This window comes from Clytia hemisphaerica, unplaced genomic scaffold, assembly GCF_902728285.1.
Source record: "Clytia hemisphaerica strain Z4C2 unplaced genomic scaffold, Clytia hemisphaerica genome assembly, whole genome shotgun sequence".
Taxonomy (NCBI): Eukaryota; Metazoa; Cnidaria; class Hydrozoa; order Leptothecata; family Clytiidae; genus Clytia; species Clytia hemisphaerica.
Window position 1 is genome coordinate 495131 of NW_027103929.1, and position 26802 is coordinate 521932.

At 36.1% G+C, this 26802-nt stretch overlaps 1 protein-coding gene and 1 non-coding gene across 2 annotated transcripts; both read left to right on the forward strand.

The window, feature by feature from the left end:
• On the forward strand, positions 1-26619 carry LOC136809759 (putative leucine-rich repeat-containing protein DDB_G0290503). Its single transcript, XM_067066313.1, has 24 exons — positions 1-339; positions 656-775; positions 1453-1599; positions 2147-2236; positions 3155-3232; positions 3895-3969; positions 4502-4651; positions 5052-5141; positions 5419-5499; positions 6082-6141; positions 6447-6515; positions 6916-6975; positions 7276-7359; positions 8768-8839; positions 9281-9346; positions 10074-10203; positions 10634-10755; positions 11209-11277; positions 11667-11747; positions 12121-12234; positions 20799-20890; positions 22094-22190; positions 22787-24838; positions 26429-26619. Exons 1-24 carry the CDS (start codon positions 217-219, stop codon positions 26534-26536), a joined length of 4230 nt encoding a protein of 1409 aa, XP_066922414.1. The 5' UTR covers positions 1-216; the 3' UTR covers positions 26537-26619.
• Trnar-acg (transfer RNA arginine (anticodon ACG)) lies at positions 7694-7766 on the forward strand. The gene has a single exon. It is a non-coding gene; the product is annotated as a tRNA-Arg (tRNA).
• Positions 26620-26802: the final 183 nt, after the last annotated feature.

Genomic DNA, 26802 nt, shown 5'->3' on the forward strand with positions numbered 1-26802 from the left:
TTTTGTTGGAAGAATAATGGAAGATTCGAATTATTTGACATTCGATTTTGGGATTTGGTTGTTTATTTTACATGTTTGGTAGTATGATTCGCGATAGTATTTATAAACTTATGATAAACCTGGATTTTGCCAAATGTGTCCTAGAATTGTTTTTAATTTGAATGCTCGTTATTAAGTGTAGTTTAAGTATACTTGTGGATATTTTCGCTTTGCATTATGGATAATTATGAATTGGAGGAAGAAACGATGGCCTCGTTACAAAGGTCAATGATTTCAGAAGAGTTCTCACAAACTTACCAAGATATGGAGAATTTCTTGGCAGATTATCCGAGGAGAATTGTAAGTGAAATTCTCATGACATTCATATTCAGGGATATCTGGATTCATGAGATGAGTAAATGTTAGAAAGTTGCTTGATTTAATTGAATACTAGCTAGTTTTTTTATTACAGTATATTTTTATACATATAGAAAAGCGTGCTTACGACTTTGGAACTATGCAATTTCAAAGTTTGTTGCAACTGCTTTTTTATCAAAAAATACTAGTAGATTTCGCCCTACATCAGCGTCAAAATGAAGTCTGGTGTGGAAATGCAGCAATTTTATAACAGACCTAGATTAAAGGCAATAACCAGAATCTTAATCTTCCACCATAGCTAACGAAACCTCACAACGATCCAGAGAGAACCTTACATCGTAAATACGTTGAATTATCAGCTTTAGTCAGACGCCTGGATGAACGAAATCAACAACTGTCGCTCCACTCGCAGAAAATGGTAACAACCATTCCAGTCAAATTTGTGATATTTGAATTCTATGGGTTATATTATTTTCAGTTGGAATTCGAAGGGAGTATATTGACCTTCTCAAAAGAGGATATTTTGATAAAAAAGTCCACACAGTATAATGTAGGCTATTGACATACTTTGTAGAGTTTGTGCTTCTAATGCTATAATACACTGGGAATACACTGTCATCTTTAGTAAAGGTATCTGCGTTTCTATGCGCCTACTGATAAAGGGGATGGGGTTGTTCAGAAGTTTTTTCACTCGGAGTATATCGTAAATCCACCAGTTAATACTCAGTTAGGATTAGCTTCTTCTATTTTTGGATCACTAAAAGTTAACCCTTAAATGCGTGAAGGTCAAACTAAATTTTTTTTGTTTGTTAGCTCATTTTTCATCAAACGCAAATGTTTAGAGATATTGTATTGAGTTTCTATCCAAGAAATCTGAAACAGTTTCATGCCCACTGTATTATTAGCCTCTATTCTAAACTTTTACACCGACCGTTAAATTATTTAGCTCCTAGGCCTTTACTAGTATAAATCTGGCCATACTTGGAACTGATGATGATATTTCTTGTGAATCTAAATAATAACAGGTTTTCGAATATGTACTTGTTGACGATTTGAGAGAAAAAGTTCATCCGCCGGTACTATTTTTCTTCGTAGATTGATAAATTGAAGGAGATGAAGGAATATTATAAACCATCTGAAGACAGGATTAAAGAGTTGGGAAACAAAAACATGGACTTGAACCAAACCATACGAAAGTTGGATCAACGAATTAAAGATATGCAGAAAGAATTCTCAGAAAAGGTTTCATTGACTTTATTCTATTCTTTATTCTTTAATCATTTGACTTTATATTTTCTCATTGACTTTTTAGACTGTCAATACGATTTATTTCGTCAGAGCTATCTACTGATTTTTTCATACCTTATCCTTTTCAATAAATTCCTTGACTGGCAAGACAGGTCATTGACCGCATAAATCTACCTCCGGCTACAGGGAAAGGAGTAACTTCCCGTGCTGTATTTTCAGCTAAGGAAAGAAGAGCTTCCGGGTATGTGACTATCTTTTCAAAAGTTCGCTCAGCGGACGAAGGGGATTCACTTCATTTTTTCGAGGCTCGAATCCCGGCTCGAATACATGACGTCAAGTGTCCTATATATTATATCAATGATACAATGTTTTACAAATAAAACCTTTCGACGTCATTAAATGATGATAGTTGTATTGACTTACCTTTCCTAGTAAAAACGGATCATGCTTCCATTCAGACCATACAATGGACTAAACCCCTCACGTTCCACGTGACATCCATAATTGACGAAGTTTTTGTTTTTGTTTACGTTTCATATAGAATGACAAGATCACCAATCTTCAATTATTGTTGGAAAGGAAAGAGAGGAAGTTGAAGAAAATCAGAAGCAAAGATTCTTCAGCCGTTAATGTAGGTTCCTTCAAAAAGTTGACTGAATTGGCTGTTACTTTATACTGGTCGTTTCAATTGATAGGAATTAGTACGCTTTGGGAAGTTTTTATTGTTCACAATGAACTCTTCCAGGCGTCGTAGCAATAAAAAAAGGAATCGTTCGAAAATTCGACGTTTATCGAATCTACTTACTGAAATCGAGGTGTTTGAGAGCAAAAAAGAGGTGAGATATAATCACGTGACGGGAGAGTCCAGTCTCCTATTTATGTTACAGTGTTTTTTAACTACCTTATCGGCCCTTTTTATGCCGGCCCTTATTGGCGTTATTTTTGGGCCGGTGTTAAAAGGACCGGTGTAAAAAGGGCCAAAATTTTGCAATTTTTACCTAAAAGCGGCGTTAATTTTTGCCCATTTTTTCTCAATTTAAAGGATTTTAGGCATGATTAAAGGATGAAAACTATCCATTTTTTATCTAAAACTTCAATGATTTTCAATGGAATTCAACACTTTAACACTGAAAGATGACATTTTAATGTAAATTTAAGTTAATACTTACTGTTTTGAACCCTGAATAGCATTTTTTACAAGTTTTGGCGTTATTTACGGCCCTAATTGGCGTAAGCCCAAAATTAGGCTGTGGCGGAATAAGGGATGGCGTAAAAGGGGCCGGCGTTAAATTAGGGCCGGCGTAAAAAGGGCCGATAAGGTAAATCATTTTTTCTTCAAATTATTTGGTCTTAATCTTATCAGTATCCCAAACGTAAGTATATAATAATGGCAGACTGACAGGCGATTTTGATTGATAGGTATTGACAACCGGGAGTGGAGTTTCTTAAATACCATTGACTGCGAATTAATTTTTGACAAGTTCAAAATTACTCATTAGTTAAGCCTTCAAACCTTTGCAAATCCCAGTAACTCTTTTTCTTTTTCCAGGCAGACGATTTTGAAACTGCTCAACGTCAAATTTCTGATCAATTACAAATAATTGCTGAACTTCGTCATCAAAATCTTGTAAGTCATAATTGATGTATTTGGAAAAAACCACCGAATTTTATAAAATTTAGAGTAAAATCATGCAACGAATATCTGCAGATTATTTTGTGGGTGTAGAAGTTTAACGGCGAATTCAAAACATCTTTGTGTAACATTTTCTGACAACTCTACCTTACCTCCTCCGAGCAAAAAATGTCTACCATTTTTTGAACCAGGCTAGCTGGATTTCCAGGCTCGTCATTTTTAAAGTTCAATTTTGCAATTACTGTCATGACTGTCTCTAGAAGGCGGAGTTTGAACGTACCCGTGTACTTATTGGCTAAACATGTTTGATTGAAATTTGACTTCAGTTGTCAAGACAGTTGTCTTTAATTTTCCTGTCAGAGATCTCATTTTGCTTGTCTCGAAATTTAAAGCCCATGTCAAATATTTTAATGATTTAAATTTTCCTGTCAACCAAAAACATTGGATTCCATTTTCTATTTGCCTTTGGCTCTTTCTTGAAATCTTTTTTTCTCATATATTTGCTTAAACGATTCACTTTGATTGCACTGTTACAAAGTGTAGCAATATTTGTCAAGCATTTGTAACTGTACTCTAATCTTTACGTCATAATCCATTACTATCCACCCCGCTTTAACAAATGACAAAATTACTCAATATTTTTGTTACTTGACCAGGAGAAAGATCGACGAGTTAACAATCTGAAAAAGAAACTGATCGAAAAATGCTCTATGGATCCCGAAACATTAGAGGTGATTGTTGATGATTCGAAAATTAACCATTGATTTTATTCCCCAGGCCTTTTTATGCAGATTTTCCTTTTTATGCAGATTCCCACAGTGAGGATAACATTTTCTATCGAAATCCCAAATGCGGATAGAGATTTTCTTGTAGATGTGTGTGTGAGTGTGTATGTGCCTTTGACACAATGGGTGTTTTAATGTTCTATCATTTAGCGGAAAGTTTGACCCTTAATTTGACTCTATTACTTACTCTCGGGTACCTAATAGCCGCCCCCCCCCCCGCTAATTAATTTTTGGGAAAATGTTTTTGAAAGTCCCTCTTTTGTCCTAATTCAGCTGTATCAGCCTCCTTTTCAAAAATTTTCCACCCAAGACATTTTTATTCCAACCCCCCCCCGCTTATTAAGTTTTGAGATTTTTCCAAACCCCCCCCCCATCGCTTATTCCAATACCCCTGGCTATAAGGTACCCAAGAGTAGCAGTTTTAAATATGAAACACAGGTCTGACCTTGAAATTATTAAACAATTTCTTCTTTCTCAGTGTGAGGATTCGAACAAGAAAGATGAGGAGAGTGGTGAACAAGAGAAAATCAAGTTGTTGACCAAAGAAAATATGGAACTACAACGATTGTATCATCTACTCCAACGACAAACTGAAGAGAAGGAGACAGATCCTCAAAGAAATGCTATGGTAAGAGTTAATCATCGTTTTTACCGAAACTTTTTATGAAAAGATAGTTGAAAAAATGGTAGTATTTATCTCGGTATTTATCATATTCTTATTTATTCAACGAAGAATATATAGCTCTTCCCTCTCTAAACTCTGCAAATTTCAACAATATTTCAACAATATTTGCTAATACACTTGACGCTCTCTAATTTGAAGTTCTACTATTCGATGAAATTTAAAGTCCCCATCAATACGATAAGCTTCTATAATATTCGATGAAAATCCAATTCCCCTTGAAGATCGAATTAGAGTGCGTCAAGTGTACTGTGTAAAATACATTTTCCGTCTAAGGCGAAAGTCCTTTTTTCTTTACCTATTTCGCGTTTTCTCATTTTCTCAATTCCCGGACAATATTCTCTAGGCATTGCGAGATATGCAATCAGATATCGAATCATTACATTCGATCAACGAGGATCTCGTCAAACAAGTTGAAGACCAAAAGGACAATATGGTATGTTTGAGGCCGTGAGAATTAATGTTTAGGGAAAATACATTACATTGTGTTTTACGAGGCAATTCTAAGACACATTCTCTTTTTAAGATCTTTTCGTAGCACATTTTCATTGGAAGGATTAAAGGGTATTTTAAGGTGGCAGTTCATGTTTGGCGGAGGAGCAGAATAGAGTACACCCCTGAACCCTCTATAACTATATTTCGCTTTTTTGTTTAAGGTTCCACTATCTTTATCAATATCAAATGCTACAATAATGATTTGTTTTTGTTTTTAGTCCCATTTGACAGACGACAACAACTTCTTGAAGGATGAATTAGAAAAGGTTGAAGAAGAAAATAAAGATATGCGAGATAAGGTATATTCACTTCTTATAAAGGAGATTCATAAATTGAAAGAATTTTCCGGAATTGAGATCGCTTTGTATTAAAGTCTGATTCATTTGCAGACTCAACGTGAAAAACTGGTATTGGTATTGCAAAGCCAGATTAACAGCCATTAAGGGGATATATATCAATTTAAGAAATTTCACCGTTCCATTGTCAGAGGTGCTCAATACAATTATTGTCCATGTCGAAGATTACACCACCTTCTCACAGACCTGGTAGGATTTTTACAGCCAGTGGGGATAGAAATAATGGACTGAAACTCGATGGGAATTGATATTCCCATATTTTTCATGGCTGGGGATTCTTTTGTTTAAAAATCAGAAAATTCGATGGGGATGGGAAAAATAGCATAATGTTTTGAAGTGAGGATTATTTAATTATTTTCAGTGGGTACAAAAATTGGAGGATAATTTTCCACCGGGGGACGATATTTTGGACTTTTTCCAGTGTGTCTGTGAGAAGGGGGTATAAGATTAGACTCTTTTAGACCCAGTGTCCCACTGGACCCTGTCTAACATGGAAGTTTATTTTTCTTTTCATACTTTCCATAGTTGATAAACAGCGAAGAAGAAATCTTCAAGAAAACACTTCAACTGAAATCGCTAACTGAGGTAAGGTCTCGAAGCAATAAGAAAAGTAATGTTATTCAAAAGGTCTAAGCTTCACCTAGAACCGAACTGTATCAAGAGTATTAAAAGCGTGATTGAATATTTTATGCAATAGTTATTCTTAATATGCTTTTAAGCCATATTTTCTAACGGAAACACACGAAAAAAGCTAGAATTTTCCACCTGCCAAACAAAGCCCATAGCGTTAACTTAACGTTGAAACAATTTTGACTGAATTTTTTGACTTTAACTGAATTGGAGCCGATTATGAGAGCATTTCAAAACTTCTGAACCTCTTTTAATTTTAGGAACTAAAAGTAACGTTTGATCAAAATGACTTATTGGAATTGAAGCTCTCACATCTCACTACTACTCAAGTAAATTGTTTTTCACCTAAAATGTTCATTAACCTCTGTCTCATTGGCCCCCTTAGGGTCCTTAGGCTGCACGCATCTCCGAAATAGTTTTCTTTGTAAGAGGGCTGTGAGTCGGTTTCGAAAACCATGGAGGGATTCTTAAGACAATTTGTTTTTCTCCGTTTGACAGAAAGTCATAAGCTGGAATAAATTGTTGATTGTTAAACGAGTTGATCGCACCCGAGACTCTATTGGCTGATTTCTTTCCCAGTCGGTGGTAGGGGCTACGATACGCTCTCCTCCATAGTGATGATTTTATAATTCTCGTAAACCGTCGAGTTATGCTATAGCCATTTCTGTTACTTTTTTCAAGTTTTTTCATGTTTTTCAATTTAATCATGGATGCTTTTTGCATACCTAGTTGATGGGAGATAAAGTGAAGGAGATGGAAAATGAAGTCGAAACAGACGAAGTCAAAAATGTAAGAATATGCACCATTCTTTTACAGATAGAATATGTTGTTTTGTTGAGCCCTGCTCAGAAGAAATGAAATAAAGGTTCAATTCAGATTAAATAAATTGTTAGAAAAGTTGCTAAAATGATTTTAGAACCCGTTTTAGAAACTTTTTTAATTTAATGTATGGTAAAAAACGAATAATGTACCCACTTTTTATCCCCATATTCTTTCATATACAAGCTTATAGAGGTACGTAGCTTGCACTCTAAGGTTCTTAGCGAACTTTTTCTCATCATCTCATCATTCTATCACTTTGAATTTCAGTTTGCTGGCAATCTAGCAGTTGATGAGGACCCGGAAGACACCATACAAATCAAATTCAACCTTCGACAACTCGTCTTGAAAAAGGTTGAAGTTTGTTTACTATCCTAAGATTCAATACCCTTTCTTCTTCCTGCTATCTATGCTGTTTGCCGTTGATTGCTTTCCAAATACTTTTAGTAAAGACTTTCAAAATTAATCTTGTCAAAAACCACTTAAAACATTCTTATAAAAAAATGTAAATTTGATTGACAGATAGACTGATTGATTGACAGGCTTTTATTTTTTTGAATGGTATCGGTTTCGAGGTTCTTCACACGGGTTTCGTGGAAGCTGTCTTGAAATTGTTTGGCCCCTTTGATGTAAGGTTGTAGATCAAAGCATTGAGCAACACTAAAATCTACTCTGTGGTAGTTTTTATGGCCTCGTGGCCCAACGGATAAGGCATCTGACTACGAATCAGGGGATTCCAGGTTCGAATCCTGGCGAGGTCGCATTTTCCACTTTCCACTATTCATATCTGTTCATTCTTATCAAGCAATATCAAGTAGTGTCGTGAGAATTTGTCTTGATAAAAAGAAAATAGTAATAGTAATAATAATAATGACATACCCATGTAATATTAGTACACCCCATTCTCACAGACCCACTGGGACCCCTTGCCTCTGGAAAAATTGGCTAAAATATCGTCTCCGGTGAAAAATTATACTCCAATTTTTGTCCCCACTGAAAATAATCAAATAAACCAATCCCCACTGCCTAATATCATGCTATTTTCCCTATCCCCACTGAATTTTCTGACTTGAAAACAATGGAATTCAAATACTCAGCTCAGCCCCCTCAGCCATAAAAATATGGGATTATCTATCCCCACTGAGTTTCAGTTCGTTATTTTCACCCCTACTGGCTGAAAAAATCCAAAAAATCCTACCGGGTCTGCGAGAAGGCAGGGGTGTATTAGTACCCGGTCAGATTCGCCCCTTTTGACAACCCGGTAAAAAAAAGACTAATAAATTTTAATACCCAGTAGAATATTAAAGAATGAAATAAATCGAGGCCCGTAATTGACTGGAATTGTCGAGTTTTAAAAAAATTTGAGTTAGCAATTTTCGAGTCAGGAATTTTTGAGTCAGCTAGATTATGACGTCACTTATCTCTAGCTCAATTATTCATTGAGGGGACACTGAGTTTACCAACTGAAGGTATGTGCAGCGAAAAATAGACTTTTAGAATCGCAACCTTATAGCAAACAATCGGCGAAATTCATTCGAATTTCGAATTTTCAAAAATTTCTCAACTTCTCAATTTCTCGTCCATTTCTCCTGGATTTGTTGAGATTTCTACCTTAAAAATCCATTTATCAAAAGATTCACCGCCCAGGGCATTTCTGCTATCTTGAAAAACATAACCGCCGCACATATCCGTCAGTCAATTTACCAAACTCCCCCCACCCCGGGCGAGCTAACAACGTCAACGGTTTTTTTATTTTTTTCAGGGAGAAGTTTTATCAAAGGAAGAAAGAAAAGTGATAAACGAAGCTGATAATTTTATCGGGAAACTATCTAAGGTAAATGTCATGGTTCTTTTCGTTGTGCAGCCTTTTTACCGTGTTGTACTTTATTATACTTTTGTCAAGAACCATTTTTTTCTCATTGAGGCCCCCCAGCGGCACCCCTAATCACGCCACCCCTAATCACGCCATCACGCAAAAGAATTTTCTCCATCACGCATCACGCAAATCGCTAAAATCTGTCATCACGCAAAAAATAGCGAAAAATAGCCCAAATCACGCATCACGCCAAAATCTTCATCACGCCATCACGCCAAAAAAATCTCTCATCACGCAAACCGATGGGGGGCCTCCTCATTCGTTGTTTTTTTCCAAATCAAGTCATTTAAAAAAAATAAGATAAATATTAGGAAATGTTTTCGTTATTTTTCTTGATTTTAAAAACGAATGCCGGTGGAAAGTCAGGAATGACGACTTTTCTGATGTTTTTTTTTACAGGAGCTGTCGATCAGCAAGTGTAATAATGTCATCATGCTTTCCAGAATCAGAGAACTCGAAGAAAAGGTAATTTTTTTAAAATAAAAATCTCTCTTTCAGAATTTGCGTTTTTTTGCTCTTTCAAATTAGTCGATCGTGTCGCAGTAAAAGCTCCAATAAACGGACACTCTAAGAAGGCGGACACCTCTGATTAGCGGACAATTTTATTTTCCTCGGCCATTTCCTAGTCAAATCCTCATAAAAAAGATTCCAAAGGCGGACACTCAATTAGCGGACCCTCCAATTAGCGGACAAAGGTTTTTGCACGAAATGGTCAAAATCCTACTTTTCCCTCTAATTACCGGACATCGACGGTCGAACGGACGGTCGAACTAGTCTTTAAAAGATTAGACAGGATTGATTTATCCAAACTATTTATTTCTTAAACACTTCAAAGTTTATTGAACAAATTGCTTATAAATGTTTGGAGCGCTCCTTTTACTTTTTTGCAGAAAAAAATTCACGGTGAAATTTTTTCCGCACAAAGCATTGTGGGGAATTCTCGGAGGTCAAATCTGAGTTCTTATATGAAGCCGATATCGTCTATTAGCGGCCACTAATAGGGACAGCGATGGTGTCCGCTAATTGGAGGTTCCAGGGACCGAGCGAAAATCACTCATTTGACTACATGTTGCATGAAATAAAAATCCCATTTTAGGTGATTGCAACATCATGCAACGCAACATTATTTCAGCGTTCATTCAATGTTGTATCGATAAAAAATTCCTAATAATGTATTGAATTTTTGTTTTAGTTTAATGTTTCTCATCAAAACTTATTGGAACAACATCAAGAATTAGAAGTGTTGAGAAAAGACAAATTAAAACGTGAAGAAATGGACCTCTTATTCGTTAATGAAGAGAAAATCATTCTTGACAAATCTGGTAAAATTATTCATTAAGTCATAAAGTACAGTTATAAAAATTTTCATCGCAAATCATGGTAGCTGTCGCACTCCCCAGAAGGAATGGAGGTGTAATTACTTTGGAAAACAGAAAGTATTGGGGTCCTATTTTGTATATGTTTTGGCAATCACAGACCCTTCGGGACCCCCTTCCTACTTTGAAAGTCGGTCAAGAATTGTCCAGGTAAAGTAATATCTCTCTGTCCCAATTTTGAGAATCCTAACGTAAGGGATTTTGAGTTATAAACAATAGAATTCCAGATCCCAACCTGTGAAAGGCAAGCGAAGCGACTTTCCATCCTAGGGGGATTTAATCTCTTTTTATTCTCGCAGTTCTCACCAGGGCACTGAGACAGGAGTATCTTTGCATTTGTCTGTAACAGATTCTATTGTCTTTCATAACTCTATAGTCGACGAAACTCCTTCTTTCGTGGAACTAAACAAAGGAATTGAATCTGCCAAAAAACGAATCGAAGAGCTTGAACAAGCCAAGAAAGCGTTGGAAGAGAAACTCCTTAGAGAACAAAGCAAGGTAATTTGATAATTTCACTAATTTGTCTCTTTATTTGTTTGTTTCGGATTTTTCGCTATCGCCTATTTTTTGCCGCGATATGACGTCATAATTAAGGGTAAAATGAGCATTGTGGTCCAATAGGACATTAAATGTGCGTTTTCAGTAGAAAAATTTTTTTAAGCGACTCAAGTCACTGTGTTTGTTTTACTCTCGAGAAATTTCAATCTTATTGGTTGAAAGGTACATCACATGACATTCCGTAAAAAAGGATAAGGTGACGGGTGGGGAATGGGGATGCATTCTAAAGTAACGCCCAATCTAGTCTCATGTCTGTAGTTCATTAATCTATAAGAGACAGGTGTATGAAATGTTAAAAATGTCTTTAAAAAATGATAACAACTCGCCTTTTGAGTTTGAACTATACTTCTGTAAATGCTATACATTTTTTTTGAATCTGCTACTGTCATTCAGCTTTCGCAGTCAGAAGATGAAATCCAATTGTTGCGCTTGGAGGCTGGAAAATTTAGAGAAGCTGATTTGGTATGTTTTTATTTCATTCTATAAAAAGGTTTAACTTCTTTGTTTTGTATTTTGAATTTTACCTTTCCTCATTAACACAGTAGGAGATTTTTAGTCAATGAGTTGAAATGGAGCTAAATAAAGGCTAATAGTGGTACTCACTGGAGAATGATATACTTTTAACTTTTAACTACTTTTAACTCTTACAGCTCGTATTTCTAGCTAGGATTCTCAAAAAATAAAGTCCCATTCCGAGATAAGAGATTTCAGGGTATTTTTCACCTGGGACAACCTTTCAGCCGATTTTCAATTTTTGGAAGTCTAATCGGGTCTATGACACAAGGATGTCAATGGCTTTTCGAGCCTTTCATAGCATGAAGTCACATTTTATTGGCATATTCTTTCTTTAGCAATTGACAATGCTTCAAAAATCCAACATGAAAATTTTAAAAGAATTCAAGAGGCGAGAAGACGAAAGCGCTCTGGTTGTGGTAAGATGAATTTAATTTTGTGAAAAGATGATATTACTGCTTTTGGATGACTCGAGCTCTTGGCCAAAGACCTTTCCACACTAAACACTTCCTTTCTGAAAGTTAATATAAGAAGCCGAAGCCGAAGCGGCATGAAGGTCCAGCGACATGGTAATATTCGAATTTTTCTTCTCAATGCGCCGTTTCCTCCTAAATGCACTTACATTATTTGAGCGTTTTTTTCAAACAGTCAATTTTCTTTTTACAAGTTCTTGTAACACTTTGATATGTAGGAGTACATTTGTCACATTCATCTAACTTAATCTCTTAAAGATAGACTGAAGTATCTATCAATACATCTATCAATACATCTGCTCTGTCATTTTTCTTTCAGTCTACACCACAAGTGGAAGTTCTGACAGAAGATTTGATGAACGAGTTATCTCAATTGCAAACGGAGAATGAGAATTTGAACAAAGAAATGGGTGTGATACATTCGCAATCAAGTGTAAGTCATAAATTAAAATTCTATAGTGAAATTATACGATGGTATAATTTCTAATCAGTACAGATCGATTCTCTACTACGCGCGTTCTTTATAGTAACGGTTTTTTATGCATTTCACCATGGATGTCCTTAACTTTTTGGGGAAAATCATCCTAAAATATTCTTAACGGTATTCTTACCCGGGGGGGGGCAGTGGGTTTACCAACTGACGGTATGAGTGGCGAAAAAATTGGCTTTGGAATCGCACCCTTACAGTGCAGAAAATAATTGGTGAATTTCATACCCTTACAGTGCATTTTTTCAAATTTTAAACTCTATTAGGGCAAAAAAAATCAAGATTTTCGAGCAAAAATTTGCAATTTTTCCCAGATTTGCTGAAATTACAGTGCATTAATCAAAAGTCCACCCTTACAGTGCATTTCTGATATTTTGAAAAAACCCTTAACCGCCGCACATACCCGTCGGCCAATTTGCCTGACTGCCCCCCCCCGGGTATTCTTAGGTTAGAGTCACACATGAAGAATAAAATGGTATTTTTGTTAAGGTATTGAACCTTACTGGGGGATAGTTGGTAATTTACAGTTAAAAATGCTCTAAAAATTGCATTCTTGAATTCTTTTGTCCAACGCCGTGATGGTGACATTCTTAGCATCTTATTTTCTGACCAATTTCATCGGAATACAGTTAAGTCTCCATAACTCGAACCTCTATTATACTCGAAGAACCATAGCTCAAACGTTCCCTTAAGTCGAACAGAATATTTTGTACCTTGAAGGTTATTCCCAGGTTATTGGATCTATAACTGAAATTTTGTTGTATTTTGAAACAACTTGCGAAGCGAAGTTTTTCTGAAGCGTGTAGCTAGAAAGTTGATATTACACCGTAGAGCCTACAACCGTATAATATAAGCACTCAGTACTTTCAGTGATCGATTCTATTTCTTAGACGTATGTTGTTATCAAACCGGACCACCAATCTTGGCAAATCCTCTTACGGAGCCATGTCTTTAGACTGAGTACCACCCGCGCGCAGAGTAATAAAAACGGCCTAGAGATCGAAGAATATTCATTCGGAACTTTAATTTGTTTAAACTTCTTCACGTCGCAATATAATCATAAAATTACCTTTATCGTTCAATTTTCAATGAAGTCAACTATTTATAATAATACTAAAAGATATTTTTAAAATCGTCTCTCTAGGCATTCCTGCCATTATGAGTTTTCACTTTATAAAGCATGAGGAATTCTGATTGTTTCTCAAGACGTTGTCTATATATTGGGAATCCTACCTCCTCTTCTATCTTCATCTTCAAGTCCTCAATATTGTCGTTTTTCTCGACTACCATGACCAATTTTCTCGCTGAAGGAATTTCAATGTAAAGTTGAATGGGACTTTCATGTAATCGAAAGGTCGAATCTGTGTGAACATTATAAGAGGCCAATGTGCGTTTTTCATCTAGTTTTGGGGAATATGAATGGCCTTTTTGATCAGTGAAAAATAGATGTCTCTGTGAAATTGGTATTTTATAATCACTCTGTATGATAAATACAATATTTTCCACGGTGTCATTGGGATCGACTTTCAACGTAATTGTTTTCCCAGCTAGAGTCTTAACATTAATTTCAGTCAGTTGAGCGGTAGGTTGAAATCCTTGTCCTAGTACTAAATGAAGTGTTGATTCTCTGTCAATGTTATAGCCAGCAGTTGTTCGGTGGTTTTGTAATATTCTGCCAGCGAAATATAGTCGATAATCATCTAGATGATAACCTTCTTTATCATAAATCTGATTTTTCACTTTTTCAATGGTATCATAGCCATTGCTGTCCACAATAACTGTAACAGTCACCGATGGTCTGTGTTCAATTTTGACGAAAATTTGTATTCCTCCTATCATTTTACAAACAAAAGCTAAAGTAGATTCATGTTTAATATTGTAATCAGATAAAATTCGTTTACCATTATTCAATTCCACGTAACCTTTATTAATGAAGATGAGAAGACGCTGCATATCTGGAGGCGTCCCTTCTTTGTCTTGAATTTGAAGTTTAATGGAAAACACAGTATCACTTGGTTTTGCCTGTAGAGTGATAATTTTCCCAAATAATGTTTTTGCGTATATAATTATACTATCCATTAAGATCAGATCTAGAACAGATTTACTCTGTACCCTGCAGTCATTTAGGGTAGATTCATCTTCCAAAGTCCTCCCATTGAATGAAAGACATTGCATACTAGTCAAAATTCCCATTCTAGATTCGATCAAAATTTTTAAAGTATGTATCGTATCAGAACAACCCAATACTAAAGGGAACCTTTCCCCATTTTTTAGATTGATATAAATATGTGTTTCGATGTTGTTTGGTCCATTTTTCAATAAATAAAGAGTTGACCCAGTGGTTATATAATGAAGCAAAGTCTCAGAATCCTTTCTCACATTTTCACCAGAAAATATCAATCGCTGTTTGTTCTGTAGGATTCCAGTTTTCTTTTCAATAAGATCCTTCACTTTTTGCACATTATCCCTCGGCTCAACATGGAGTATAAAACTATTATTTGTCGTCGTGTAGTCTTTAATATTGATTTCAATCGTATCAGTCAATTTAAGGATTATAATCGAGTTGTTTTGAACATTGTACTGTCCAAAGCTTAGTCCGTTTTCTAAAACTCTACTCTGCCTATCAACCATTTTAACACTTCATCTGATGTTATTTGTATCCATTTTGTTATAGTGAATTGTAATTCATTCCTAAACTGAACCCAAAACAATTCAACTCAGGAGAAATTATTATTACAGTGTTTTAGCAGTCACTCTTATCTTTTCTGAAACCGATATCTCACATATCCCTCAAAAGAATTTTAATCAAAACAAAAGTCATATGATACGTTTATCTACGGTGGCCGAGAGAGGACAGCGCTTTTTTTTCAACAGCGCGTTTTTTTTTCAACAGCGCGTTTTTTTTTTCAGCAGCGCGTTTTTTTTTTCAACAGCGGGTTTTTTTTTCAACAGCGCGTTTTTTTTTCAATAGCGCGTTTTTTTTTTCAACAGCGCGTTTTTTTTTCAGAATTTGCGACAAAATAGATAAAATCAGGACTGTCTATTCTGTTTTTCCTTCTCCAAGCATCTAAAGCCATTTGACGAGTCTTGACTTTTAACGTTTTGACACTAACAGCCATCAAATCCCGGGCAAACCCTGCATTTTGACCTCATCCAGTCTTTCTGCAAAATTTTGCAGGGTGCAGGCCTGCAAAACGCTTTTGTACACAAAATCTAAAATACAGACTCGAATTCAGGCTTCCTGTAACGCGACTTGATAAACAGTTTTCTTATATTTACCGCGGACTTTAAGTCAGTAAAATAAATCTAATGACACTAACGAATGATCCGGAAAAACAACTCCGGGTAGGCTAAAAACAAGCTGCGACAAAAATGACTCCGGAGCATACCCTGCGAGTGCATGTTTTACAGGGGTGTCGCACCGCCCCTGAGGCGAGAAGATGGATTGATTGAACAAATTGCCGGTACCGAAAAGTGGTCTTATGCATTGAGTTTAAAGCCCGAAGGGCTAGAGAAGAATCTCTAACCTCTCCCAGGCAAGAAAAGGTGAAGCCACTTATTTCCCATCAAGAACGCGCCTGGAACGCGCCGTAATCATGACGACGGATTGTATCTAGCGTTTCTTTTGTTTTTAAGGACTACAATTTTTGAAATCTAGCGGTAGATTTTACTTTTAATCCGGCGTTTGTGTAAAAACCACGCGCGGGCGTTCTGGATGGGAAATAAGTAGCTTCATTTCCCATCCAGAAGTTTCTCCTCTAGCCCCTTCGGGGCTTTAAACTCAATGGTCTTATGTGGTCTTTTTCTTCAAAGATGGCGCATAAATCATTGGAAAAAAGGCTTTTGTTGAACTAAGAATACTTTTAAAGCTCTCTTCGGTTGAACTGGCTTGAATGTGACCAAGCTATATCCGCCATCTTTGATCGAAGTTTTTTTGAATTGGTACCACAGGATATCTTATATAATATACACTAGATTTAGATAGAGTTTTTCTGTCCCTTACTAAAGCAAGATCCTTATTTTCCGCTAGGGATAAAACTTTTAGCCAATGCGAATGCGCAGTGTGCATTTTCGACGTCACCTAGGATGAAAATTTGTAATTGCGTTTTCAACCATTTCGGTAGAATGAACCAAATGCGTTTCTTGAAAAGAGGCGATCGCATACAGCGCGCGCAAAGGGTGGAGTCTAACCTCTACTTTTGTGTGTTCGATACCGTGACTGAAAGGAAATGTCCTAGTAATCTCTTTACCAGTCCCCTCACATGCATAAAGTGTCGCTAAGAGGATTGATAGGTGTATTATGTGATTAATTTTATGGCAGAACTTTCACGAATTCTTTCACGATTCTTGCCCTTTTCGCAAAATTTTCTGCAAAGTACACGAAAAGTTTGCCCAAGTTTTTTACGGGAAAAGTAAACTTTTTTGCTATTTTATACTCAGTTTTCAGTTTTAGTGCATTTTTATCGCTTTTTTGCCTGCGAAATGAAATACATTCTAAAATTCGCGAAAGTTATATCCGATGAATTCGTTCCAAAGCAAAAGTAAGATTCGCGAAATTTCGCGATTTTGCAACCTCGTGAAAGTATCTGTGCGAAAGTATCTGTTCTTAAAGTCATAGCAATAATCTAAGATGAGTTTCAAACTGGATGGGGAGCAAACGCGAAGACGGGAGTTCCGAGGGTTTCGAATTTCACTAGCTGTTCATGTAACTCAGTTCGAAAATTTATAAGGTGGGAGTCACATGAAGCTTTGAGATTTGGTGAAAAAAATATCGATTTCGGGATTTTGCGCGTTTCATGACCCTTTACCCTTTCTGAACACACCCTGAAAATTTTAAGGCCATAGCATTTATATTTCCTGAGATATAACGTTTTTTCTAGACCCTGATCTAAAGTATTTTCCTTAGCAACGAAAAAATCATACCCGTTGCTAGGGCCTGATTTCTTTATGGCTGATCTAAACATAAGATCATGACATACCAAACGAAAGATCTTTTTACGCCCTTTTCGGGCGTCTAAGTCAATACCGCCTTTTTTTCGCGGGATTTCCTAATATCAAAGATGGTAACCAAAGAAGTGTAATTTTTAAAAACATACAAATTTTGGAGCCAGCCAGTGTTTTTGACTATGAAAACTGCTTTAATTGGGAGATGTTGGATTGACTGATGACATTTTTTACTCTTTAATGTCATTCTTCTCAACTAAGAAAGCTTGAGTTAGGTGAAACCAAAGACTTGATTCTCAAACTCAACGTTTCAGATATGAACTTAGTTTGACGACGACACCTACCGAAAAACTTTGAAGGACAAAGAGATGAAAGGCATATTCAATGATGTATCTATTTAAATGTCCAAGTGTTGAGGGAATTGAAAGCCTGGAGGCTGGTTTAACAATTGTGTGTGATGAATTATTAAAGGTCTGCGACACTCCCTTCGCGCCCTCTGGCTGGATTATTTACATTCACGAGAAATCGTGCACGGCTAGATGTCCAAGTGGATTCTTGTATCACAACAGATCAACTTTAAATTAACTTATGACTGACAGAATCAGTGAGGAAAATATACTAGGATGATCTATTACATTGAAAATATGGTATTTGTTGTGAAAACACACTTAAAATGACTTAAATCAATGTTGACGTGGAGTTTGGCGCAAAATTTAAGATTGGCGCACATCACGTGAAAGTGATAAGTTGGAATTTCTGGACTATTTTGATATTTGAAAGCCTTTTCTATAGTATATAAAGTAGAACTTTATTCCATTTTTGTCAAACAGAGAAAGAATTTTGTAAAACGGTCGATTTATTACAGAGAAATAGAGAGAGATATATCTACTTCTGACTTTACGGACCGTTTTCTCAAAATAGGTTTCAGGGGGTTTTCGCACACCTTGGCAACGTTTTCTCAGGATTGGAAAGAGCTATGATCATGAAATTTTCAGGAGTTGCTCCATTTATGGTTTGCTATGGAATGAATGAATTAGATTTTTGAAAAAATCTAGAAAAATCAATTTTCGACTTTAAAACTCAAATTTTCCATTTTTTAGGTTCCAGACCCCTGGAATGAAATTTTGAAAAAATTATCCATTCATTCCACAGCTTATCGAAATACTAGCAACTTCCAAAAAAAATTTTTGGAATAGCTTTTATAGATTTTTCTGAAACGCTGCCAAAGTATTTTGATAGTGTATTACCCCCTGGCTGATATTACCCCCGTCTTGGCTATTTTTAGAATTTTTTTTAAATTTTTCACGTTGTCTATTGTTATATTACATTTCTGGAAAGTTTCATTTAGAAATCTTTTCTGCTTCAAAAATTATGATGAAAAATGTAAAATTTCAATTTTCTCCATTCTTCATGTGACTCCCACCTTAATAAAGAAATAATAAATCTTGTGTATCATAGATAAAACTTATTTTAAAGGTCATCAGACACATCTGTTGATAATTTGCAAAAATAACTCTCTTGCCGCTGCCCAGTTGTTTGGTGCAAATATAAGATTTTCTGATTCTATAACATATTGAAAAAAGTCATTTAACTCTTCATCTGTGTTAGCCTCAACCGCTAAGATCGCTTCTTGGGGAATGTTTCTTTCGTTTAAAAGGTTAGCTATCAAATTATCGTCTAGGTTTACTTTTCGGTCTTCGAAATCGACTGACTCTGGAGCGTAAAATAGTACATCCGGAATGCCTCCTATGGTATCATGTCGTGACTTTCTTATATAATGAGAGTTCCATTCATGTTTTACATCATCAAGTTGATTTTGTAAAAATCTCGAAAAGACGAACCACACACATTTTAAATGAACGTGATGTCCTGGGATGAGACTTCCGTCACTAACAAGTTCTTTAAGAAATCAATTATCCATCCAGTAAAGGATCTCTTTAAAAAGACCACCAGTTCTCGATCCTTTGATTCGCAACTGAAGTGCCATAAAAATGTGCATCCTCATTTTGGACAAAAAAACAATGAACATCAGCCATGATTCCATTTTCAGTTCCAAGATCTGTTCTCATTATAGTTGGGCAAAATTTAAACTCCCTCACAATCTCTAAGTACTTAGATGCAATAATGATAGGATTGTTATTTGATTCAACTACCTTAAGCCAGAGGATCTTCCGCGAAAATCCATCTATGCAACCATGAATTGCTAAACCATAAGGTTTTAGCTTATCATACCCATCCACATGCCATATGCCAGCAATGGTTTGCACCAGGGGAGGAATAAGCTCGTCTATCTAATCGTCGATTTCGTCTGATCAAAACACCCTGAGGATCAAGCTCCCTCATCAACTGCATCACCAAATCCCGCTTTACGCAAATACCAAAAGAATGTCTAAGATGATTACACATAGCTCGATATCCCATACTGAGTCCAGGTCCTTCTATTTCACGTAAAATTAAAGCAGATAAAGCAGGTATTGTGATATCTGTAAAACTTCGTGATAGATTATAAGTCTTTAAACGACGTTTCAATGCGTCCTTTCACTCATATCAATACCATGGTAAATCCTCAACATGAGGACGATTTGCTTATATTTCAACAAGCCCTCTTTAAAATAATGCTCGATTATTTCACGTTCATCAGTTACATCTTGCCTTAATCTCCTCTGACGACAATAGGTTTTGCTTCCACAATGAGAACAAAATACTGCCCCATCGTCATCTAACACCCGTCCACATTCAGTACAATAAACCATTTTGTATGTTTAAAGCCTTCCTACTTTATGCTGCACTCAAAACCTAAATAATGAGAGCAAAAAAACATGGGAAAGAAAAACGCGCTATTGAAAAAAAAACGCGCTGTCGAAAAAAAAACGCGCTGTTGAAAAAAAAGCGCTGTCCTCTCACGGCCACCGTATTTATCGGTATGAAGCTCTCTTACAATATATGCGAAAGCATGTATTTTATCTTTCCCGAATCAAATTACATGACGTAATTTATTATTTTGCGCTCCTGACCATGAAAATCAAGTTAAGGGCTGAGTTAAGGGTTTATGACTTTTTTTTTAAATTATTTTCACTGATCTCTTTGAGTCAGTGTATTGAAGGGATTAACACGAATCAATTTAAATTGTTTTCAAAAATTCCCCTCCTGAAAAGTGTTTTCTAAACCTTAAGCATACCCCTCTGTCACAGACCCGTTGGGCCCCCTACCCACTGGAAAATTTGGCTAAAATTTCCTCGACTTTAGAAAAATACCCTACAATTTCAGCCTCTCTGGAAAATTGACTTTGGTTTCATCCCTATTTGAACTTCAATGAAAAAACTTGCACTCCAATACTATTCCCATTGGTTTTTTTAACCTGGGAACAATAGAATTTTTATCCAAATTTGAATTTCGATTGAAATATTTATCCCCACTGTTGGAAGAAGTTCCAGTGGGGCCGTGAGACAGGGGTGTTATAGCTAATTCTTTAGGTCATCTCATTAAGTTTTCTGACAGGTTTTAAAGGCGTGGTTTTATCCTTCAATACGTAATTAATTTTCAATCAAATTGTTTTGTTTTTGTAGCAAGCTGTGGATATGGTGAACGAAGCAAAATCTGTTTTAGAGAAGTGTGAAACTGCGACACAAACACCCAAAATCCTTCTTATTCCTATCAGGTATCTCGTCATTTTTAAAGGTCTATAATCTCATATAAGGACATTCCATTTTATAACCGTACAGGGGGAGGGGCTGGACGAACTTTTCCAGGGGGTAATCCGAGAAGAGTTTCCAGGAGGTCTAAAGAAGTATTTTTTCATTTTTCCAGGGGGTAAAAATATATTTTTGAACTTCCAGGGGGTAAACGATTGATATTAGTTCGTCCAACCTCACTTTGAGACATGAAAATAATTTTTTCTAGGGTGCTTAAACTTTGCAATTTTCCAGGTTTTCCACACATTTCCAAGAAAAATGTTTTGACTTGAAAAGGTTCGTCCGCCCCCCCCTGAATGGAAATGTTTTAGAACAGCTCATTCTTTCTCAGTTTAATAATGCGGGTAGTACGCGTCTTGGCAGAGCGGTCGTCAGTCTTTATAGTACTTTATAGGATCATTTCTATAGTGCGCGTTCTTCCTTTGCTTCACAGAAACACAAACTTTATTTCTGTGGAACGATCTTCTTACCACCAAACTTAAACCCAGTCCCTTAGTTCGTTTTTTTATGATTCTGATCGCACTCACGATTGTATCACGTCTATCGGTAAAATCAAAAGTGGTGGAAGTGGCTCTGGTTACGAGATTGTCTTATCACATATAAGTTTACTTGCTTAATGAACGAACCCTTACCGGGGTAAATTGCACGATGCGAAAAGAAATGAGATTATCAACTCGTGATGATCCTGATGAGCTAAGGCTTGATAGTGTTTTCAGTTGTGAAGTTAGACCCACATAACATCTCTTATGACATAATTTTAACCACGTTAGAACTACTCATTGCTTTCCTTCCAACGAGAACTAAATTTAGAGTCTTAAAATTTGACTTGCAAAACTACCCAACTACAATAAAGATGACTTTCGTGGTTGTGTTGTTTTCATTTAACTCTGAATTCGCTCTACTCATTACTTTCCTTCCAACGAGAACTAAATTCAGAGTCTGAAAATTTGACTTATTTAAAACTATTTTGTTACAGCTAGGTATTAGCTTTCAATGCTTTTTATATGTGGTTTTCGATTCATCAGAATTAGGTATTCAGCATGAATTGAAATCAAAACATGGTTTTCAATAGAAAAATAGATTTTCAAGAATTCTTACATCTTCCAATACGTTTTTTTTGCATGAGGATTTTCAAACTTTCACATTTGTTTGTATTTTGTTTGATTTAGTGAGCGTGCAGCAACAGTGGAGCAATCGAACCAAACAGAACCATCAATAGATTTTGAAAGCGAAGGAAATGATAGGATAGGGGAGAACAACAACAAGGTAAAATGACATTTCTTTAGAACAAATTCAAACCTCTAATGTTAGCAGAGGGAAACCCTTCGGAGCCGTGGTATCTTTCGTGGAACGCAACCGCATGTGATTGGATCGAAAGTAGATAGAATTTTCGGACTTTTTTGAGAGGGGGGTCCGCGAATTAGGCCTGGCAAAGGTTTTTATGGCCAAAAAAACTGCTGCAAAACTCTTAACCTTACAATAGGTAACACATTTACGATGACAACAGACACTTTGAAAAGTAGAAACCTCTAATTTTTATCAAATACTTGGCAATTTAGCAAACATTTGCCAGGTTTTGTCTGCTCCTTAGATTTAACAAGCTCGACTAATATGTGGTCTGGATTTTTACCTTAAATGGAAATCTCATATCAGACTGTCTACTTGGGTGGGCAGCAAAGCTTAAACAACAAGATCACAGTACTTTAATGAGCGACTCCCAGAGAAAAACAGCTAAAATGCCTTTTTTCATTTTGTCATAATGTAATGGGTAAATTTTTGCTGTGAATCATTTTCTAGAGTTATTAGAAATCTCATAGTTTTTGTTCCCACTGTGATAATCAACATTTTTTTTCCCATTTTAGGAAGCAGTAACGGAGGAAGATTTTGAGTACACGGAGCTACAAGATGTGGAATGCCTTCCCATTGATTTCGACCAATTCTTTAATGATGTCCTTTCAACTAAAGACAATGAACCACAAATTGTTGAAGAGATACTAAACGAGACAGAAGCATCAAACTTGATGGCAGAGCCTCCAAATATGTTGGATGAAATCCCTCCGCAAGACGATAACGAGTTTATATTATCAGTTATGAAAGAATATGAGAAAAGCGGTGCCAGCGGTGGAGAGCCGCACAACCAGAGTGTTATCTATAAACCGCTACCTCCGCCAACGATAGCACTTCTTCGGGACACGGGGACTGGGACTGCTGACGGAGTTTCGTGTCAAACATCATTCGATATGTATCTAAACAAAACAGTTTCAACTGAACCAGCGCTTGATTCAGATGCTCCGCTATCGACTATACCCAGCGATCGCTCCGAAGAACCACCAAAGCGAACTGAAGATCCCAACATACCGTCATATGAATCTTACTTATATCATGAACGAAGAGCAAGCAGTTCTGCGGACTCTAATATAACTCCTAGAAGTACTGGTGTTACTCCGTTGAGTGTAGACTCATTCGGGATAACACCAAGAGAGAAGAGAGATACTCCTATCCAGGCTAGATCTTTCTCATCAGCTTCAAAGTCTTCAAGGACCCCTTACTCTTCAACACCGTCTTTAAGGAGCCCAAGTAAAACTGCGTATACTTTCAATTCAAAATACAGTTCAATGTCTCATGATTCGTTAAGCAAAACAGCATCAAGAAATGAAGATACCAAAGACATCAAAGATATTTTGAACATAGTGGATATCAAACAAATGCTTGACAGCAGTATTGGTAAAGACAGTTTCTCCACAAATGAAATGAAAAAAGAAAGCTTTTCAACTAGTCTAACTGTGAATGAAATGAAAAACTCGAGTGCTTCTATTGCAATAAACTCGCAACAATCAAAGGAGCATGAAAAAGTTGACGATGTTCAGAGCTCTCGTTTTGAAAATGATACATTCTTAACTGAGTTATTATCAGAAAGTAAGAAAATCAAGGCTTTGGCTGAACAAATTTTTACCAGTGCAAATATCGACAAATATCAATCCATGGAGGAGTTATCTCAGCACGAAGAAATCTTAAAACCAACAAGATCACAATCGGTAGATAATATATCTTCAGAGACTCCAGCAAAGTTCAATAAAATGGGTGTCAGTTACAATCCAGCAGAAGTAAAACCTCCATTAAGAGAATGTAACTGTCAGTGTGATATTTGTAAATCCAAAAAGATTTTACCGCCACCTTCACGATATGATACAATACTGAGAAACTCTAACAAACAACAAAGTATGCTGAATACAAACAACGAACAATATGAAAGTCAATATAAAGAAACAGAGAACTTGAAAACTCAATATGGTACTTTTGAAGGCCCTAGAAGGTTACCCCCACAGCCTGACAGTATAAGGGATTCTACTAAACATAATAGACCTTTAATAGGAGATAGCCTCCATCTTCGGACTATGCCTACTTTACCAGGCCCTTCTCCTGAAGGTAAAAAAGCTGATTGGAGTGAAGCTTCTAAACTAGAATTACCTGAAAAATATGCAGACTTCTATTGCTGTCATGAAAAAGAAGAGCAAACTTCTAAGCTAGAATTGCCTCGTAGATATGAAGAATATAGATATTTCAACGAGCAAGGAGATAGAGAGGAGTATTTTGATTGTTTGATACGAAATGAACAGAAAAATGATCCTCGTGCTTCTGAATATGAGAAATATAATGGCCAGGAGATTTACTATTGTTGCGCAAGCGAGGACTCTGATCAAAATGATATCGGTAACATTCAAGAAGTGATGAAATTGCCACACCCACCGCCTAAACAACAACAACAACAAAATCTTGAGGAATCACATGACCGTTACTATGACAACCGACCACGTGACGTATCGTTCGTGATGACGAGGAGGGGACAAAGAAACGTGTACCGTGAAGTGGAGTTCCTTCGTGAAAGATGCAGCGAATTAATCCAAAAATTAAAGGTAAGGTCAAACAGTTTATTGGCTTTTCTGGAAAGACAGTGCAAACCCTGTTTTGGAGGTTATTCCCTGTTCAAAGTGAATAAGATTTAGAATACGGTAGAATTCTGTAGGGGTATGGAAAAATTCCTTCGAAAATAATCTGAAATTCAAAGTTGTTATTTGACTATATCCAAGGCTATATCGTATATAAAATCTGGAATTCCAGAGGCGTTCGAATTTAAAAGTGCATTGGATTCGAGAGAGACACATTATTTTTCAGTTTGAATTTTAAGGGGACATAGATAAAAGGTCAAACCTCCTTGAACAAGGGGTACACGTTTTTTTCTGGAAAAGCCTACTTGCGAGATTAAACAAGAAGCTTTTTCTTGTGTAAACGAATATCATTGCCCGACAAAAAGTTTCATTGATAAACGAAGGTCTGAAGAATTGACCCGTATTGTTGTAGCCTGTTTCTTTCTTCTTAACTTTGGCTTGTCATTTTTACTAGACTTGTGCTAGTTGTTAAAAAAGTTGACCATAACTCAGATTAGATAGACGCTGCAAATGTTATTATGCATGGGAACCGACTCCTGAAACTGTTTCTGTTTTTTTCGTATATGTGTCCTGAAGAGTACTGAAGAAAATGCAGTAGTTGTTATTTTTTTCTTGATGGTATGAAACGCTCCCTCGGTTGAGCACTCTTATAAACATTTACACGCTTTTTTTTTTTATAAGAATGGTGTAAATCCATTTCATCATGGATTAACTTTTTTGGGAAAATCATCCTAAAATATTCTTACAACATTCTTAGGTTATGATCCTAATTGACAATTTATAGTTTTAAATGGTCTAAAAATGGCATTCTTAGCTTGAGTAGCAAAATTTTATAATGGTCATATTCTTAGCATATTCTTAATTTTTTGGCCATTTTCATCATGGACATTCTTATAAAGTGTATTCTTATAAAAAAAAAGCGTGTAAGCTGAGCAACTTGATATATGTCCTAGAAATTGAAGTCATTCTCTAGTAGCTGTCAGATCAAAATTGGTAGTAGATTCTCATTCGGCTTATATTCGAAATCTTTAGTAATTTAAATAAAAAGTTGTACCCTTGGGCGCTGTGTTGACTATCCCAAGTCTAATCTTGGTCATTAGAATTGAAAGAAAGTAGAAACTTCTTAGTTCAAACTTATCGACCCTATAACTGAAAATTATTGCGTTATTTTTAAGCCTACGCAAATCTTTAGTAGACGTGCTAATGTGTGAAAATGTACGATTCGGACCACAATGGGCTCTGATCCTGACCCTGACCCTTAAGGAAACTAAATTTTGTGATCCTTAGCTAATTATTTACGCTTAGAGCAATTCTTTAAGAATTAGGTTCTTTAGAGTTTCTATTTAAGTTTTTTTCTCCTCTTTCCTGGAAGTGGCGTAAAAGGTTGAAATGTACAAAGCAAAGAGTTAGACAATGTTAGATTCAGTCCCCTAAATGATTACATACATAGTCTAGTTCAAGAAAGAGGCTACGCTTATCAAATTCATTGAAATTCACTCTATAGTTGCAACTGGATTCGCTGCATTATTTGCATAAATAACCGTTTTTGGTTTTCAGTTTTTCGTACAAATTATGGATGGGATTTTGTCATCATCAAATATTGAAGATGTAAACAATATACTCCAGGTGGATGCTGGCAAACCTCCAAACCGATTGCTCATTTGAAATGAAAAATTAACTGGCTAATGAATCATTAACTAATAATAAAATGACATATGATCAAAAAAGTTAAAAACAGATTTTATTGTTTCTTATTATTGATGAGGACAATTTGTATGGTGCCATTATCATTGGTTGCTAGGTAACAAACTTATTAAAAATTCTTCCAAAATTGAACAAAATTGATACATTAATGGAACAGTTACAGGGTCACTTTGTACCGTGCATATAGAATTTCGCATAAATTATGCAGAAGCGACCTTGATTGATTA